The sequence below is a fragment of the Paracoccidioides brasiliensis genome, assembly GCF_000150735.1.
Source record: "Paracoccidioides brasiliensis Pb18 unplaced genomic scaffold supercont2.11, whole genome shotgun sequence".
Classification (NCBI taxonomy): Eukaryota; Fungi; Ascomycota; class Eurotiomycetes; order Onygenales; family Ajellomycetaceae; genus Paracoccidioides; species Paracoccidioides brasiliensis.
Genome location: NW_011371368.1, coordinates 743326 through 761250, shown reverse-complemented (window position 1 = coordinate 761250; position 17925 = coordinate 743326). Strand labels below are relative to the sequence as shown.

The window sequence follows — 17925 nt, the reverse complement described above, 5'->3', positions numbered from 1 at the left end:
GTTCCACGAATAATCTTCGACTCCTGATATGTTTGGCACCATCGAAGAGTTCTTCTGTTGCTCTGACCGTTAAGTTACTGCACCACGAGCACCCATTTGGACCTTGTAAAACGTGGAACACATAGCACACCGTCCATTGATTTTTTTTTTTACGTTTTCGCCTTGCTGGATTGTATGTACGTACGTACAATACAAGCGGTGGAATGTCCCACAAAATCACCGACGATGGATATGATGCTCAACTGTGCAAGGCTCAAAGATATCGTTATGGTTTTGATTGTTGATTTTGACGGCGTTGTATGGAATGACTATGTCCGCAATTAATATCCATAGGTTCCCTATGGGCCCAATCTGTCCCTCTACAACCCCGTCATCATGAGCTACCTCTTATATTCTGCGCCATCCGGGGCGGGCGGAGGACGATATCGATCGTACATACGATGGCTGCTGAGGTTATTATTTCAGCTAGGTGAATAGTTATCCTCTCGTTAGTATCTAGATAACTAGTTAAATAAACTAAGAATAAATATTAAACTGCCACCGCAAACTAACTAGTTACAACATGCTCGTCAACTCACTTACTGCATAGCTAGTTACATCAAAATCAACCAATCTCTTTGTAATCATTGAAAACACCATTTCCACTGGATAGCGGTGTTTTAGGGTCCGGTCGATCCGCGAATCGAAAGTCGCGTTGAAAAGTCCGTAATTCTTCGGGCTAAGATTAAGTTTATATATATTGTCTTCGCCCATCGTGAATCCCCCCCCCCCCCCAACACTTTGAACATCTAACCACCCAAGAGTCGTTGGACAACGACGGTCATACAATTAACATTCTTTTGTCCTTCCTTTCTTCTCTTCCTTGAAGAGGGGGATCCTGTCGGGAGCATATCTGTCCTTTTTAGCCTGCTCTCCGTACGCTCTTTTCATTTTCTTCAATTTCTCCTCTTCCCTAAGTATGAGCTTGTCGTTGTCCATGCCCAGGGATTCGTACTGCTTTGTCCATCTTACGCTGCCATTCCCTGCGTGAATCGAATTCAAAGAAACAAAAAGGAGAAGAAAACGGCTGTCTTTGTTGTGCGGTTCATATTGTCAGTCGCCTCCTCATGCAGGCAGATCAAGCTCCACCAAGCCTCTCCTCTATCAATGCAGCCATTGTTGGCAACAATGGCCTTTTGTTCCGGGCGGGACAATTCCAGACTTGGCTGATTATAGCTAGTTGGGTTGCTATCATTTGGTATCTAATAGTGACGTTAGTGATTTTGGTGGGATGGCTGCGATTGTAAGGCTTAAATATTCCATTATCCCATTGTGTTATATGAAGTCGATTCGTGGCGCAATTAATCCCCAAGCTAATAATAAGAATTCCCACCCACTACCTAGACAGAAGCATTTGTCTTCTGTTCCTAAAAAATCATTTTCCGCTTCCCTCCGTCCCTTTGAGGTGCGCCATGTCACCATGATCCGCCCGGTCAAAGGCCTCGAGCCCTACCTCTACGAATGTCTGGCCTCTAGCTTCCGTCAGGACTATCCTAAGGATAAGCTTACAATCTATTTTTGCGTTGCAACAATATGCGATCCGGCATATCCGATTTTGGAAAGGTTACTGGAGGACTTTCCAGACGCAGATGCCCGGATATTCATTGAGGAGGAAGATGGGGACATTGGCCAACTCGGTCCCAACCCGAAACTCAGGAATATGAGTCGTGCATATCACAATGCTAAAAGCGATATCGTGTGGATTGTGGATTGTAATGTGTGGGTAGGAAAGGGCGTCTGCGGTAGGATGGTGGATAGACTGTGTGGGATCGTCGCGGACGATGGCACCGTCTATAAACAGTACAGATTGGTCCATCAGATGCCCATCGCGGTCGACGTAGGAAGCGAGGAGCAGGAAATGCATAATTCGGAAGAGCCAAATATTTTGCCTCATCAGGACTACAACGATATTACTCTCTCGAGGGCAACTACGGAGACAAGGAATTACGAACAGGTATCTTCCATCTCAGCCGTGGGCGGAGGCCGCCTGGAGGAACTTTTCCTCTCTTCCTCCCACGCAAAATTCTACTCCGCAATCAACACCATAGTCATCGCCCCTTGCGTAGTTGGTAAATCTACCATGTTTCGCCGGTCACACCTGAACTACCTCACGTCCCCTTCTGTCTCAAAACCCCGCAGTGCTCAACAGCGACGACCGGGAATCGACTACTTCTCCGACAACATCTGTGAAGACTATCTCATAAGTGACTATCTTTTCAAGGGGAAATTCCAGGACAAAGCAGGCGAGATATGGGGTAGACAACGTTTGGTCTACGGTGACCTCGCCATCCAACCCGTAACCAACATGAGTGTCAAAGCCTATATCCACCGCCGTATCCGCTGGCTCCGTGTTCGAAAATTTACCGTTCTACTGGCAACCCTCGTCGAGCCGGGAACCGAATCATTCCTCTGCTCCACCTATCTCGCGTTCGCTCTAACCACACTCCTGCCCCGTCTATTCCCGCAATATTCAGGCTCTCTAAGTTCGTGGGGCACATTCGCCGTAATCTGGCTCATCAGTATCACCTACTGGGCTACCATTGACTGGCTCTTGTATATAAAGCTGCATTCCGCCGCCACCGTCGAAGTAGACGAGCACACGCCGCCCTTTGCGCTTCCACCGTCCAGATTTCCGCGGCGTAGTATTTTTGGCGCCAAGCGCCAGTTCCATGAGTGGTTCCTTGCTTGGTTGGGCAGAGAGACATTGGCTCTACCTATATGGCTCTGCGCTTTCTATGGTGGATCAACTGTTGTTTGGAAGGATCACAAATTCTCTGTTGGGATGGATCTGATTGCGAAGGAGATCAAGGGAAAAGAGCCTCAGAGCACCGACTCAAAGGGTAACGGTGTTCCTGGAGGCAGCAATGGCACCACGGGACTACATACCAAGAGCCGGAGGAGCGGCTACGTTGCTACTGGGTTAGTTCAGAGGACGAGGATGTGCGGCAGCGGATTATCCTAAAATCCACGGTTTTAGGCAGACACAAGAAATTAAATTTAGAGAGATATATATATGCGTACTTAACCTCCCCCTGTGTTATATTTTTGTTTAGTTTTATGACCCCCTAAACAATACCCAGATAGGTAGCTGGATATCACTTTTATCAGTTTACCCTGTTGCACTTAAATTTTAGCAGACATCTTAAATTGCCTTTAATTCATGTTGTTTGCAAATTAGTGGAACTCTCCTTATTGGTAGCTCCTATTTTTCTAAAATATATCATAAATCATAAATAACCAACCATTTCTGTTCCAAATTAAACGCATCATTACTTCTGAAGTGGCTCGTGGGTATTCGTCATTTTGTTTAAAACTACATACAGCAGCAGGTAGCTTATGTTTAACCACCCGCTTCAAACAGAAAAGGAATATCATACCAACTTCTAAATACTTTTTTCCCCCTCAATATTTTTCTTCAAAAGCAGTTCAGATGAATTCCTCAAATATAAAAATTAAACGGACACATTCCCAAGGTCAATTCCCGTGGTAAATCCCCGCTCCCACTTCAACTTCATTGATAGCCACCCCTCTTTCCAATCCCTTCCCCTCCTCACAACCCAACAACCACTCGACAACCTGCATGCCCTGCGAAACTGGTCTCCCTTCATCTGCCTCGCCATTATCCTCAATAGCAGTGACACCATTCGCAGTTGCCTCTCCGTCTCCTCGCTTTTCTCCTCCTCCCTCGCCCACATCCTCATCATCAGCAGGTAACGCAGCCAACTCCGACCTCTCAGCAAGAAAAACGGCATCATGTCCTGCATTGTTCTTGGCCGCGATGTCTGCGCCAGCGTTGACTAGGGCTTTTACACATTCCAAATGCGAATTTAGGGCTGCCCAGTGAAGCGGGGTGTTACCGGAGTTATTGCGGTAATTTATTATTGAGTTTGTCGGCCTCTGGGAACTTTGGGATGTTTCGGTTGGCGTTTGGGTTGGTTGTGGCGTGGGGAGGAGACTGAGGAGGTAGTTGAGGGTTTCTGGTTTTGGGGATATGTGAGTTGATTACATCTCATTACATAGGGATTACTTGTAAAGAATCGTAAGATCTGGGGTATTTCGTTTTTTCCAAATTCCTTTGCATACCAATATTCCCATTAGCAGCTGGCCAATGTAACAAACACGCTCCCGTTCCTCCTTCGCTCTCGTCTTCCAAGTCGATGGCGCATTGTAAAATGTCAGACGCCGTGCACCCATATTTCTGGCTAAGATTTGTGATATCTGTCCGCAATGAATCTACGTCGCCCAGACGCGCGGAGTAGATGAGGTCATCAATTTCTTCGAACGTCAACGGCGTGGATGTCGTGCTACCCGCCTGTATTTGGGTGGTTGTGTCTGCCATGGCTATAGATGAGCTTTGATTTCCACTTGCCACTGTGATATTTAGGTATTTCTGCGCGGAAATTCCAATTCCTTTCTTCTGGTCGGATATTGTTCTTGTTTGTTCAGCTAGTGACTTTTATCGCTGAACTTAGGGTTATTCCTGTGGTCATACATTGCAATTAGTATCAGAATGGGTTCAGAAAAGGAGGGGCAATAGTGCAAAGAAAATCTTCAATGGGTGGTCGAGGACGGTAGGGAAGTAGTCGGAAAGAATATCTAATGTTCGGATCTCATTCTTTATCCAAGAGGAAAAGGAGTTATCCATCTCCCCATCATTTCGGAGAAACCCTTGAATAGGAAAAGATATGCAGGGCAAATCTTAGCCGGGAATGGCTCAAATAATTTCCAATGACCGACAGGGTAAAATCTCTTAAGCAAGAAGTTCCGCTGTACGGAAAATGATATATCCAAAAAGAGTCCACTCTGAAATTACCAGGGGAATGAAGCATGAAGCAATGCAACCATATCATTTAAAGAAAACTGGCATTAGCGCACATCAATGCATGAAAAAATGCAATAACAAATGCATATTATTCAACAGAAGATGTGGACAACTTTAATTCGATATAGCATCAGACTAAAATATAACAACAGAAGAGCGAGACAACAAGAAATTAAGAAAGAACCTACCAGAATGATATACTTCACACGCAATTAACTCTCTCTAATGGGCTTGAATCTGGACGACATTTGTATCTTGATGAATCCGCGCTGGCGACAAGAAATATCGGAAAGCAGCACGTGAACTCGAATTGGGACGGGAGTTTGATTAAGAGATTGGAGCCGCTTGGGTTACCCGCGAAGTCTAATTGAAGCTCTTAACTAACAGCATCTATACTAGGCACAAACCTAGAGTGAAAATAAAAGGAATTTGTTTCTTGGGCCCTTTAGAATGAGCAATAGATAGAGTTTGTGGAATATGTATACCTATCAAAGAGAAAAATATGCGCTATAATGACTTGCATATTATGGTAGGAGGGCTTGGAGCAAACATACTCCCCCTGGGCAAATTAAACAATGGTATAAAATAGCTTATCAGCGCAATATAAAATAGACGTATGTCTGAGGGAAGCAGTGAAAAAAACCAAGACCAAGGAGTATAGCATCTGTCTGACGTAAATGAGATGTTCCCAAAATTTTCAACCGCCCTTAAACCAAAAGAAAAACACAGTACATGCAAAACACCGTAACACCATAGAATATGCACAAAATTATTACTGCATCAAATCTGAACCTGCGTCTTATCTCGACACACCGTAAAACCCTGGTAGAGAGGCCACGAGCGAAACAACAGTTGTACATCCAATAACGAAAAAAAAACGATACCAAACGAAATCAAAATTAATCCCTTAGCCACGCCCTCCGTTTCTCTTCTTTCCTCTCTCTTCTTTTCTCTTTAAAGGCTTTCAGCTCCTTTTTCGTTAGCTTCTTCCCGCTCCGCTCGGCCTTGAGGCTCTTGCCGTCATGGTTATTGGCCGCCGCATCCACATCGAAGTACGCCTGCATCTGTCTCCTAGTTTTGTTCTCATCGTTGAAGTTCTCCGGTGTCAAGGCACCCGCCTGCCATTTACCCGTAAACCGGTTGAACGTGCCCGTTGCTGTGTATATATAATTTGAGTCGGAAGAAGAGAAAGCTGCAGTTGACGCGCCTAGTTCTGGCTGCTGGGTCACCTGGGCATATGGTGCGGTGGGATCATAGTCACCGTGGATGGCGGGATCGTAGCCGCCAGCAACTCGCGGTTTGCTAGGTTGCTGCCGCTCTGATGACTCTGAAGCGTCTGTTTGTTGCGATTGTTGCTGTGCGTCGGGTACCCGAGGATTCTCCCACTGCGAGAGACCAGTGAAGCGGTTATAAAAATAATAAGCTTGTGCAATGTCATCCCAAACCGGATCCCATCCGTCATCTTCAGCTTGGCCAGGAGGAGCTTCTTCAGGGAGGGGAGGTGGGAGCTCTTCTTCTGGTAAGGGTGGAGGAGAGCTATCACGCTCTTCTCCCTCCTCCTTCTCCTCCTCACCTTGCTCGCCTCCCTCAAGCACTTCTCCTGACTCCTTATCGTTATCCTCATCCTTGTTACCTAGAATATCTTGCTGTTCCGCATCTTTACTCTCCCTTGTTGACTCGTGTTTGGGAGTCTCTAGAGCTCTTGTCTCTGACTGTGGCGCGTCTTTTTGGCCAGCAAGAGCGTCAACAGCGACTTTCGAAGCCATTCTGTATTAGCAGAGCCCTACCCCAAATATAAACAAAGGAAATGGTTCATAAAGATCAAGCGAGTGCGTCACCACGGCATTGCCTCAGAGGAATACAGCGTCAGTTTGTCGCGAATCTCCAATATGCATTGATAGCTTCCAAGCGGTGCTCTGCGTATCCTCTTTGGTGTCTCTAAAAAGAAGCTTCTCTGCAATGTTGCGCCATGGCGTCATGTGATTGGTCGATTCGGGTTTAGTGTTGGAACATTGAAATTCCCCCCAACCGTTCGTTAATGGAAATTGACATTTGATGTTGGACTAATAATATATACAATAACAGCAATCTATAAACAAAATTTATATATACACGACCTGTGGCTTTTCATTTTTTACAAAACAGCCGATAAACGGACATTGCTCAAAACGCTGGATTAATATGTCCTTTTCTTTGGTGCCACGCTTGGGCAATCTGTCTCATCCAACGTCGCAAAAATAACATCCCGATAACCCACCTTAACCGGCTCCGTCTCCTCCGTCTGCCACGAGAGGCTGTGTTTTAATAACCGCACATCATCTCGATCAGGGAAGTCTTCACGAGCATGGCTACCTCTGCTCTCTTTCCTGTCCAAAGCGCTTTTAGCCGTCTGAGCAGCACACGTGAGAAGATTCCTCATCTCCAAGGTCTCAATCAAATCAGAATTCCAGATTAGTGATTTGTCCTTTACGCAAACATCATGTTTGAATGAGTGCTCAACCTGCTGTACTTTAGAGACACCAGCCGTGAGCGAGTCTTCTGTTCGAAACACCGCGACGTCAGACTGCATGGCCTTTTGCATGTCCAAGCGCAGCTCGGCAGTTAATTTGCTTCCGTCTGATGTGCGGAGTCGTTCCATGTCTTGGAATGATGGCATACCGATATCCCTTGGAACGGAGCTGTGCGGCATTCCATTTTCGTTGTTTTCTGCAATATGAGTGGCACTTGCACGACCAAACACGGCAATGTCGAGCAGGGAGTTGGCTCCTAGTCTATTTGCGCCATGTACGCTCACACATGCAGCCTCTCCAGCTGCATAAAGTCCGGGGACAGGTGTCTCTTTTCCGGTTGCAAGATCAACGTTTAGGACTTGGCCCTTGTAGTTGGTTGGGATACCGCCCATACAATAATGGACGGTGGGAAGTACGGGAATCGGTTGCCGGGTAATGTCAATGCCCGCGAAGATAGAGGCCGTTTCTGCAATTCCAGGAAGCCGTTCTAGGATCAGTTCCTTGGGAAGATGGGATAGTTGCAAGTAAATATGATCCTTGTGTGGACCAACACCCCTTCCCTCTCTGATCTCCATGTTCATGGATCGGGCCACCACGTCTCGGCTAGCAAGGTCCTTGGCGGTTGGCGCGTATCGTTCCATGAATCTCTCTCCTTCAGAGTTAAGTAGGTAGCCTCCTTCTCCACGTGCACCTTCGGTAATCAGCACACCTGCGCTGTATATTCCGCTAGGGTGAAACTGAACAAATTCCATGTCTTGAAGAGGAAGGCCAGCTCTAGATGCCATGGCGCACCCGTCACCCGTGCTAGTATGTGCGGACGTGCAGGAGAAATAGGCGCGGCCGTATCCACCAGTCGCTGTCGATTCATTAGCCGATACAAAAGCACAACAGGGAAAAGTATTTACCTATGATTGTGTTCCTGCTGAACAGACGGTGAAGCGTGCCGGTTTCCATGTCAAGTGCAGTTACACCGACGCACCGGCCATCGACCATCATCAGGTCTAAGGCGAAGAACTCAATGAAAAATTTGCAATCATGCTGTGAAGCAGTTAGCTTGAAAGACCGTTCATATGCCAATTAAGCTCAATCTGACCTTTAAAGATTGGCCATACAAGGCATGCAGCATCGCATGTCCGGTACGATCAGCTGCACACGCAGTTCGATAGGCTTGGCCGCCAGAACCGTATTTCAAGGATTGTCCTCCAATAGGACGCTGCAATCTCTCTAATCGGTCAGCTCTGTTCAAGCAACTAACGGAGCCTTTTATGAATATATCTGACCTGATAAATCTTGCCCTCTGCAGTCCGGGAAAATGGCATCCCATATCCTTCCAACTCTAAAACGGTTTTCGAGGCTTCCTTGCACATGTAATGCTGGTTGCCGTAAGCTTAAAAAATGTAGCATGCGAGGGATAGGCTGATAGAAACACGTACAATTGCATCCTGATCCCCTAGCCAGTCTGAGCCTTTAACCGTATCATACATATGCCATCTCCAGTCGTCCTCTGTCATATTGCCAAGGGCAGCATTGATACCGCCTTGAGCAGCTACAGTATGTGATCTCGTTGGAAACTACTCCATTTTTCACATCCATGGTTGCGCAAGTCTGAGTTAACGTTTCTCAAATCTCGTTCATCCATTGTATATATGAAGTTTGAATCGAATGCGAGCCAAAGCTTCATTGAGCCTTGGAATGAGAACAGCAAGACTGGTGGTGGACAACCTACCAATTTTGATATACAGGCGGTTTCCAGTCCACTTTCCGCCAAGCCAACGGCCGCCATAAGACCTGCTCCTCCTGCACCAACAACAAGGGCGCTGGAACAAATCTATTAGCATTGTATTAAAATCTTGGATGATTCCGTTAAGTGTCAGCGAAATCCGTACTCATATCGGTGATCAATTATCTGGGTATGATTAAGCCCAACAGCCTTTGCCTGCCCAACCCCTTGTAGCGCATATAGTCCTGACGTGGAGCTGAAACTCCTCTTCCATAACCGCTGGTTGTCAAGGCCTGCCGACGGCTTCCTTATGTAGCCATTATATTTCGGGAAATAGGAGGTAGAGGATAGGTGCATGTCGACTTTGTCGGCCAAGGGGAAGTGCCGGCGGGTTGGCGCGAGGATCCTCCTCATGGGCATGGATGCTTGAGAAAACATCGTCATGTAGCGTGTAAAATCAAACCGCTAATTGCTAATATTTGTGTGTATCTTCATCTGATCTATAAGGCTCTTTCGCAGCAGTTTCAACTGGAATCGAACCCCGCAATTTCATGCAGAATCGGCGTGGATTTCTCTTATCTTTCAACAGAAAATCAACAACACTGGTTTGATGAGGATTGTGCTTCCCCCTTGCAGTTCCCGCTCCTCAAAACCCTCTCGTCTCTGCTTCGGATTGAAATAAAGACCTGTACCACTTATTGCTGAGGGTTGAGTGTGTTCAATGAGATGTTAAATCCCCCGGAGAACAACAAAAAGAAAGAAAATCGCACTTGGAGTAAAATCAATAGACATTCAACAGAAAAATGTGAGAAATCAGAAAAGGAAATTGTTGATTGGGCAAGATAACCGAAGGCTGAGGCCAAATAATTCGCTTATTTAGGCTGTGAGTACTCCCTAGAATGTAGAGGAGATTCCATCTCGAAAACGGGCATATTGTCCCAGGTGGAGAAGCTGTGTAACGCCCAGCGCGGGGTTTGCCTTGCGCGATTTCTCGAGTTGCCAGGCATGTCCTCGGTAACGTCGGCAGTTAGTTACATGGATTCCGAACCGTCTCGGGATTGCACCGCTCGCTCGACCTTTGAAGGGCACGGACGAACTCTAATGGAGCGATTATTTATAACCTTTTGTATTGCGTTCGAGGGGAACTCCGCTGTCAGGCTTAGCGTCTAATACACCGGCTTGGTGCGTCGCAGACCCCGGATGGTATGTGTATTCGAGAGCGACGCTGGCTTTACAGTGTCGTACTTTGAGGGGTTGTACCGGGTGTGGTTATATGGAGATGAGATCTCGGGCCAAATCCGCGGCTATTCGGATTGAACGCACCAACTGGTCTCAGTGGTCTGCCGCCCGGGTGTTGGTAGTAATGTGTCAACGTCGACAACCCCAGGTGCTGACATCAACTACTGATGAGATAAAGGTATGATGATAAAGTAACTATCAAAAATAGATTGCTGCGGATATTTAGTTCAATATCATTTCCCTCCTTTTCACCTGGTTGTCATTTGGAGGTCTTCATGAGTGCCTTCATGAGGTTAAGTGCCCTCGAATTTCACAATGGTTTGTTACATGATCATGGCTCTGGCGCATGTGTGCAGCTGCTGACACTGACTTGGATCACTCAAAATATCGGCAATCAATAGCCGGTATGAGAATAGCCATAGTCCATAAGACGTTAATTATATCGATGGACTGGGATCCTTTCTGTTCGCAAACGCATTAATATAAGAGGAGCGCTGGGTTATTGCCTTGGGAGGCGAAGATGTATGAACATGATGGGTTGGACATCCTGAGAGAAAAGCAGGTGGGGCAGGCTGAGGGGTGAACATATAAAACAATGTCCGAGGAACCCGTCCGCCGTCCTGGATTCCTGCAGTTGGATCCCACGGGTAAATGGATTTTATCTCTTGATCCTCGATCACGACCCCATACTCGCCCCCGGATCCCCCCCCACCCCCCAGAGCACAGCATTCTCAGACAAACGAAGAAAATTGAGGGATCTGGGAAGCAAGAACTCATATTCATTCCAATCAGAGGCGTTCTAATCTGACTCTGCGACACCCTAACAAAGCACTCCGGGCCCCGCGGTGGTTGGACAGCTTTCAGACAAGACACTTCTACTGCCTAGCGTTCGATTCCCACAGAAAAGTTCGACGGGTTCAAAATTTTACATGTGTCGGTTAGCCAGTGAACATCGGTCCGTTCGTTCCATCCGTCTGCTGTGGTGAGATAACTACGCATATTGCATACGTTCTTACATAACTATTGGCCTCAGACAATCACGCGAGAGGTTCTTCTCTCAATAATTCGTCGTCGCAGCCCACCCAGCAGCGGTTTAGTCTAGGCTTGTGTGGCTGCCACCACGCCTCTGCAAAGGCCCATTTTTCAGGTATGAGCAAAGCGGGGGCGGGGGGCTTGAAAGGAAATCTGCGGTCACGGAACGGGGAGCTTTTTCTTACAGCCTTGCAAAGGGCAAACCTCCTTGATCGATAATTATTGGGGAATTCGCCACGCAGCCAGCCAATCTCCAACATTCCAGTGGTCATTATTACTGAAGAACGTCACATATCACAAAAGAACTGAGTAGTGTCCGCCAAGTTCTGTATATCCAACCGTTAAGGGAAAAGGCTTGTCGATCAATTAAGTCAGGACCCACGAACCCTAAAACCTTGTTTCTTCACCTATTGAAATTCTCCCATGCTTTGTGGTCTGTACTCAGAAGGTTGGCAGAGTTACTACTGTACCGCTCGCTGAGTTCCAAGTTATCAACTCACTGGCTTCAATAGCCTTCATGACTCAATGATCTGGAGCTCAAAAATCAAGATTCGATCCCAATGAGGAACAAAATGGGAAATGATCAACTGCGCTCAGTACATATGCAGTTCTTTTTTTGAGCAGGATCGTTTCCAATCGTACAAAGTACTTGTAACTCTTGAGTTCCAGCCACCAGCCTATTTTTCGCCTTGGCTTTCAATTACTAGTGCGGCGAAGATCATTTCCTAATACCCAAGTGCAGATCTTGCATGGCGGGCGCCGTGGCATCGCAAGGGGGGTTTTGTTGCTTAGCTCCGCTCACGCCCGGCTGGACGCAGAGGAGCCTTGGGACAGTTTGGTTGGCAAAATGTTGAGCACAGAGTTAATTACTTCTAGTAATCTTGGAACTTCTGACTTGGGGCTTTTCTTTTTCTTTTTTCTTTTCTTGTCTTTTCTTTTTCTTTTTCTTTCTTTTTTTTTTTTGGTGCGCTTGGTGTGAGATGTTGGAAACACATCCCACATCGCGTGGACTTGACTGAGGTGGAGCTCTTAGCCATCCCGTAGAACGCAAGATCCACCACGGCAAATGGTTACGGGCTGTTCCAGTGAAGCTGGAAGTCTGCAGCTCTATGGACGGGTGGTGTGTGACGTGCAGTAAAGTAGATTCCTTCCAGTGGTAACATGTTGCATGTGTGTTTACTCTTGTCACTCTCAAAACCATCTTCTCGTGCCAGCAGTGGCAGAACAAATTTTAACACAGGAAACTCATAGGAATCGTTCAGATATAATTGGACACTTTGTCAAACCATTGAAGATTGTTTCATCAAACGGCGCTGACGTGATCTCCCAGAAGCTGAAATCAAGGTGAAGGAAACTACAGTAGCCGTTTGTCTTTCGACAATGGTTTTGGGAGTCGTCAGTCGATCGCAATAATGGCACAGGGGAAGCTTTGCGCAGCCAATCCAGTTCATGGTCGAGGCCCCACCGTGACAAGGCTGGTGAAGAATACGAGAGCGGAAGCGGTAGAAGTCTTACAGTACGTTTTGGAGACTTACAAGGGTAGCGACCCACATCCAGCTGACAAAGTGAACTGATATTCACCCTATGAGCTGTCTAATACTTTTTCGACTCTTGGAGCTCTGGCTCCAAACTCACTCAGTCTACCCCAGAATCCAGAAATTATTTTGAACCAGGAACAATCTAGGAAGATGAGCCAGATTAGGACGTGGCACCGCAAAGCATTCAGCCTCAATCGCGAGTCGTCAAAGCGCAGGGGATAAATCACATTCATGGTTCTTGGTTTTGTCTGTGCTGGTCTTTTAGAGAGCTCCGTGGGCTGAGCATCCCTGAATACCAAGAAGACCGCACGCGATTCAAGTTGATAGTGTAGTATTGTCAACCGCTTGTACCGTAACTTTACAATACAATCCCAAGCGGTTGAAATGTACGGGGTTCACCGTTTGTTGTCGCATCATTCAGCGTGTGCCAGTTGAAACTTTTATGTACCGTCGGTTATGGAGCTTAGCAGCACCAACTCCACATTAGTGTGGACGAAATATTTTGGCCAAAAGATTCAGGCATCATGAATGACGGGCGAGGTGAGGAAAGCGTCGAGGTTGAAGCAGCGAAACCCGCAAGAGATGGATTTGTTTCGCGGTAATTGGCAGACGAACCAGCCGGGAAAGAAAATAAGGAAACATATTCAGGGGCAGTTTGCGCCAATCGACATCATCGGTCCCCGTCCCAAGAGCCACTCCCAGTCCTCGTTACTGACTCCACTCGCTGGGCTAAGAGGCAGGATCGGCAAGCTAGCGTCTACAACGGATGAGCTGTTATCCATCAGACATTCAACCTTCCTTGGTTTCCAGGCTTATCACTATTTACACGGCTGCAATATCGATAGCCATTTGATATTGAGCCTGTGTTCGCGTTGTGAGCTCAATGTCTTATTCAGTGATTCCCTTTGCCCCTGCATTTTTGACTCTGGGCGCAATGCCAGAACCATGGAATCCGGCAGCATCTCAAATCTTTTATCTGCCCAAAAAGTAGGGGCATTTTTTCAATAGTTCATCCGCAACTATGTTGATTTGCCTTTTTCTTTTTCAGTTCTCCTAGATCCAACAGGGAGCTCTGGGAGCAAGGAAGAGCATGGGAGGTTCACCCCGGCTGGTGCCAACATTGAGTTTCATGTACAATATTGGGCAGAGAAGAAAAAGAAAAGAAACACAGATTGCACAGCGAACTTACACGAATATGTGACAAGCTGTGTCACTATCTTCGAATCCTTGCTTAGATACTTTGCATGTCCAACATTTCCTCTTTGGGCCTCTAGCAACCAGGTTTTGGCGCGGCCAATTGACGTTGGTTTTTGCGTTTTTTTGGCTGTCAAAAAATTACACCCAGAGGGCTGGTAGAATTCTCGTTGAGTAAAAGGGGAAAAGTCGTCAGTTGAACCAAGCAATTTTTTTTTTTGGGGAGCTGCTCTCCGTCGCCGTATTGTCTTTACCGTTCAGGATCCTGCAAGAGACAGGGGCATCAATCTTGTTCATGCTCTCGGATTAGGGAGCTCTAGATATCTATAAAAGGACACTCTCCGCCACTCCACCTGCATGTTCCTTTTCCTTTCTCCATCATCAGCATAAATATTCCAGACTTCACTCTTTGAGCATCCTGAAAAGCTCGCTCTTTTTTCAGTCCTTTTACATATAACTCTTAATATTCCCCACTCTCCCGTCAAAATGAAGTTCTCCCTGACTGCTGTTGTCCTGGCTCTTGCCACCGCCGCCGTCGCTGCCCCAGGTGGTAACTACAAGGGTGCTGGTCCCAGGGAAGAAGGTCCTTCGATCTCGAGACAGTGTGGTCAAGCTCAGATCTCCTGCTGCAACAAGCAGATCAGCACCGTCAATGGTGGTGATAAGAACTCTGGTCTCCTTAATGGTGTCCTCGGCACTGTCATCGGCAAGGGCGGCAGCGTCGGTATCTTTGATCAGTGCTCCAAACTCAGCCTCAGCGGTAAGTTTTTGACGGCATTATTCGTTCAGAAATATCGAATTTTAACTAATATTTGGTATAGCCCTTATTGGTGTCACAGACAACTTGAACTCTCAATGCAAGCAGACCGTGGCATGCTGCCAAGGAGATAGCAAGGCTGTAAGTTGAAGCTTGAAACCCGGTCCTGCCCGCCTCAGAGGTGAAATTTTGGATATTCGACGACTAACGTGCAAAACAGGAGGGTCTCGTTGCCCTTAACCTCCCTTGCATTCCTATCGCCGCCCTCTAAGCGCTTTCGCACCTTCAACATCCCACTATTCATTTCAATTCTTCGTCCCTGTGCCTCTAGCCATTTCGGGAGGCTAGGCTTTCGAGCCCTCGCTAGTCAGGGGTGGGGGTTGCTTTGCATAGTGTCTAGGAAGAAAAAGAGACATCCGAATATTTTTGAACAGGAATATATATTCTTCCCATAGCTTGCAATGTTTTTGTTCAGAAAGCCCTTTCATTCTCTTGTCTCTGAGCGTAGCTTTTGTGTATATGAGGTTGGTTTGGAGCATGATAATAAGATGTTTTTTGATGCTCCCTTGCGTGTGTACTTACCAGGTCGTTGTTAAATACTTAATAATAGAGTCTTGAAGCTTGATGGTTCCAATATCCATTTGTCTTTCCAGTTTCGTTCTTCAATACTTCGTGACCATCTTCTGAATCCCTCTATCCTGGTGGCCCTTGTTGACCCATTGTCTTTAGATGGTTGTTGTTTCACCATTTCCCCTTCATCCCCAGCTATTAGCCTTGGGCAATGTAAGCACACCCACCTCCCTTCCCCCCCTTGTGGTCACATACATACCCTGTATCCTTTCTTGCTCCGTAGCCATGTAGTGAAACGCTCGTAAAAGTCAGGACCAAGTTCTTGTCCGAGCAGTAAGACTGGACCTAATTCAGGGATTGCAAAAATGCCGAGTCTCCGTTGTACATAGGGTACCAAATAACTGTACCGCACAAAACTTGGCAAGCCTCTTCCCGATCCATTCTGTACCAGAAGGTGCAAAAGAACGTATGCCTCCAGAATATAAAAGGAGGTGTGGTACACGTATGCACAATGAGAAATTGGCGTGACACTTTGGTTATCTTGGGTCAAGTAATACTTACAAAAACGAGAAATGAAAGTTCTTCCAAGTTGCTAGTCGTAGGTTCAAGATAATAATGGATTACATCCGCCACCTTAACCTGTACATGTAGTAATAATCCAGCTTCAGACCATGCCTCCAAGGCTGTCTCTGATCTTCCTGTGCTCTCGTGGAAGGTCAAGGTATTGTTGTGTAACCGTATGCCGCATCAAGTGTCTCTCCCTTTCGTGTTTGTCTTGTCAATATACACCTAGGCCCGGGCTGTGTACATGTACAGTAGTACATACATACAGTACACATAGTTACCTATGAAAGAAATGTAAGGTATGGAAGTAGTCAAGAATGTCATTTGCATACTGCTGTCTCCTCTCTCTTCTTCCACTCTTCTGTGTCCTCCCCTCTCTCTAACTCAGCTGTATGAGAGGTTGGACCACATTTATATATTGAGACACTGAATCACCCTATTCCTGATAAAAGGAAAAGAAAAAAGGAAAAAAGGAGGAAGGTCTTATATAAGTGACAGTTTGATATAGATAATAACAATTGAAGTGCCGGTGTGGTGAGAAATAGTGTTTCTGAAATAGCTTCATTGCTAAAGGCTGATATCTGACATTAGTTACCATAACTAGTCTGTAAGATGGGCGTCCTTTTTCGGCGGTGTTTTCATTTCTGGTCACGTGATGAGAAACCTACGCCGCTTTCACATCTACAACCATTTTCCACATACATACCACAGAGACAGCGATAGTCGCGATGTTGTATCTACAAGATATCAATGCTCGGCCTTGCTGTAGGACAGTAATGATCTACTCCTCACAATGTATAAATTCAATGACTTCTGCTCCTTGAAGCATTTCCTTCATTCACTCTCAGTGATACTATACTGTCTTTACTGTCTTTGCACACACACTTATTTACACTGCTCCTTTCCAGTCTTCTTGTGCTAGTTACTTTCTCCACTTCCTCCTGTTATCTGAATGACATGTTTTACCAATGGACTCGCTTATGGAAGTCCTCCAATCCCACCAAGGAGAGCTGACATGCCCAGAAGAAGATAGTTGAGGAGCTCACCTCAGATGAATACTATGCAAGAGATACTGTCAGATTGGCTCAATTCCAGATCACAGGCAAGAAATATGCTGATGCCACAATTATTGCCATCAATCATGTTCAGTACTTCTGGGATTGGCGAGCCTCATACATATCAGATCCATGGTGGAATCTGCTGACATCTCTTGTGAAGACACTGTCCATTTATGGGGGTTGATGCCACTCTCACCTTTCTGCATATGTGGATGAGAACTTCTGAGTCTGTGCTGATTGGAGATTGAAAAATTTCAACATCATCAAACAAAGTACAATTTGAGTTGAATGGAAATTCCTTCAATTGCTCTTTAAAAGGGAGACAGGTCAAAAGGTGGATGAATTGATGGGTGAACTAATCAGTGAGGTAGAGCCCCAGCCCAAACATCATTCTCCTCATTTCTAAAATTCTCAGAATTAGTTCATCCTGGGTCCTCTGACTGATGAATATGATTTGGACCTGTCAATCAATTACAAACTGGTAGTGAGTGTGGAAGACCTTGTGGTCATTCTCCACTACCATTTGGTGTTTGAATACAGCATCTGTTACTCATGAACAATATACCCTGCAGAATTCATTGCTCATGTTGTTTATCACCTACACCTCAACATGGCCCAGAGCACTTATTGAGAGTGGTTGTCTTCATGGTTCCAATGATGCCTTCTGCTATAAGGATATTGTGCTGTGTGTGATTCCTATTCCAGATCAACCAGACCAGCATGTACTTGTGATGGAAGTATCTCTGGTGTTCATGAAGGGGAAGTAGAACAAGTCACAACCTTGAGCTCTACCTGCCTGGCATTTTATCTTCATAAAACTCACTTGGACAGGACAATCTATATTTTCCATGAATGAGATGACAATCTCATGCTTTGTCCTGT

The 17925-nt window shown here is 46.1% G+C and overlaps 6 protein-coding genes across 6 annotated transcripts; 3 read left to right on the top strand and 3 right to left on the bottom strand.

Annotated features, from left to right (window-relative positions):
* Positions 1 to 1459: 1459 nt before the first annotated feature.
* On the top strand, positions 1460 to 3001 carry PADG_07478 (uncharacterized protein; the record flags this gene model as incomplete). The annotated part of the gene is made up of 1 exon (XM_010764452.1): positions 1460 to 3001. The coding sequence occupies one exon, from the start codon at positions 1460 to 1462 to the stop codon at positions 2999 to 3001; it is 1542 nt and encodes a 513-aa protein (XP_010762754.1).
* A 512-nt stretch (positions 3002 to 3513) lies between these two features.
* On the bottom strand, positions 3514 to 4378 carry PADG_07477 (uncharacterized protein; the record flags this gene model as incomplete). Its single annotated transcript, XM_010764560.1, has 2 exons — positions 3514 to 4016; positions 4123 to 4378. 2 exons carry the CDS (start codon positions 4376 to 4378, stop codon positions 3514 to 3516), a joined length of 759 nt encoding a protein of 252 aa, XP_010762862.1.
* A 1382-nt stretch (positions 4379 to 5760) lies between these two features.
* PADG_07476 (uncharacterized protein) lies at positions 5761 to 6627 on the bottom strand (the record flags this gene model as incomplete). The annotated part of the gene is made up of 1 exon (XM_010764559.1): positions 5761 to 6627. One exon carries the CDS (start codon positions 6625 to 6627, stop codon positions 5761 to 5763), a length of 867 nt encoding a protein of 288 aa, XP_010762861.1.
* A 410-nt stretch (positions 6628 to 7037) lies between these two features.
* Positions 7038 to 9511, bottom strand: PADG_07475 (succinate dehydrogenase, flavoprotein subunit; the record flags this gene model as incomplete). Its single annotated transcript, XM_010764451.1, has 7 exons — positions 7038 to 8227; positions 8277 to 8409; positions 8465 to 8584; positions 8652 to 8744; positions 8805 to 8917; positions 9112 to 9188; positions 9258 to 9511. 7 exons carry the CDS (start codon positions 9509 to 9511, stop codon positions 7038 to 7040), a joined length of 1980 nt encoding a protein of 659 aa, XP_010762753.1.
* Positions 9512 to 12774: 3263 nt separating this feature from the next.
* On the top strand, positions 12775 to 13122 carry PADG_07473 (uncharacterized protein; the record flags this gene model as incomplete). The annotated part of the gene is made up of 2 exons (XM_010764450.1): positions 12775 to 12878; positions 13002 to 13122. The coding sequence occupies 2 exons, from the start codon at positions 12775 to 12777 to the stop codon at positions 13120 to 13122; spliced, it is 225 nt and encodes a 74-aa protein (XP_010762752.1).
* A 1458-nt stretch (positions 13123 to 14580) lies between these two features.
* On the top strand, positions 14581 to 15122 carry PADG_07472 (uncharacterized protein; the record flags this gene model as incomplete). The annotated part of the gene is made up of 3 exons (XM_010764558.1): positions 14581 to 14854; positions 14916 to 14992; positions 15072 to 15122. 3 exons carry the CDS (start codon positions 14581 to 14583, stop codon positions 15120 to 15122), a joined length of 402 nt encoding a protein of 133 aa, XP_010762860.1.
* Positions 15123 to 17925: the final 2803 nt, after the last annotated feature.